The sequence below is a fragment of the Dinoponera quadriceps genome, unplaced genomic scaffold (assembly GCF_001313825.1).
Source record: "Dinoponera quadriceps isolate SergipeBrazil2010 unplaced genomic scaffold, ASM131382v1 scaffold3065, whole genome shotgun sequence".
NCBI lineage: Eukaryota > Metazoa > Arthropoda > Insecta > Hymenoptera > Formicidae > Dinoponera > Dinoponera quadriceps.
The window spans coordinates 1-641 of record NW_014557060.1 but is presented as its reverse complement, the minus strand read 5'-3'; the positions used below and the strand labels follow the sequence as shown (position 1 = coordinate 641).

Below are 641 nucleotides of genomic sequence, written 5' to 3'. Positions count from 1 at the left end.
GCGTATTACTTTAGCGGCGTAACACCAGTCAGTAGTTTTGGACTCGTACCATACGCGAATAATATCATTTTGTTGCAAAATGCTTACAAATTTTTGGAACTTTGTATTAACAAGATGCGTATTTTCGTATAACCATGAGTACATATGATCAATATATTGCTCAAAATTGAATAAGGTATTCAATGTTTCTGATTTTAAATACATTGACTTGTTGAACAATGTAAGCTTTATAATGGTATCACCATGCATCATACGACATTCCACCGACAAATCTCGAATCCATAATGGCGAGGAATGAGATGACTCCATATATAGCTCGATGTGTGCACGTCTATGTATAATCTCCTTCCAGATTTCATTTGGTAATATCAAATGATTGCCTCGATTATCGCCAAGAACAAGTTCCACGTAGGATGCAGGTCCTATATTGATTCCAATTTCTAAATATTTATATGACGTAGTTGTTAGCATGTATCTCCTCCCTAAGATACGAGCAGCAATACGTGGTTTTTCAGTAGAAACGCTGTAAAGAAAAAAAATTTAAAAGAAGTTTTTTGTTAAATATTCAAATCTCAGAAAGAGAGAGAGAGATTATATTGCATATAAATTGAGAATAATACTAACCTTTCACACTTTCTTTT

At 33.4% G+C, this 641-nt stretch overlaps 1 protein-coding gene across 1 annotated transcript in view; it reads right to left on the bottom strand.

Annotated features, from left to right (window-relative positions):
- LOC106748593 overlaps positions 1-635 on the bottom strand; it is a gene marked incomplete at its 5' end in the record, with an annotated part of 844 nt that extends 209 nt beyond the window's left edge. Inside the window, 2 exons of the mRNA XM_014627279.1 lie at positions 3-523; positions 625-635. Of these exons, the coding sequence (XP_014482765.1) occupies positions 3-523; positions 625-635 (532 nt within the window). The remainder of the gene's footprint in view (positions 1-2; positions 524-624) is intronic.
- Positions 636-641: the final 6 nt, after the last annotated feature.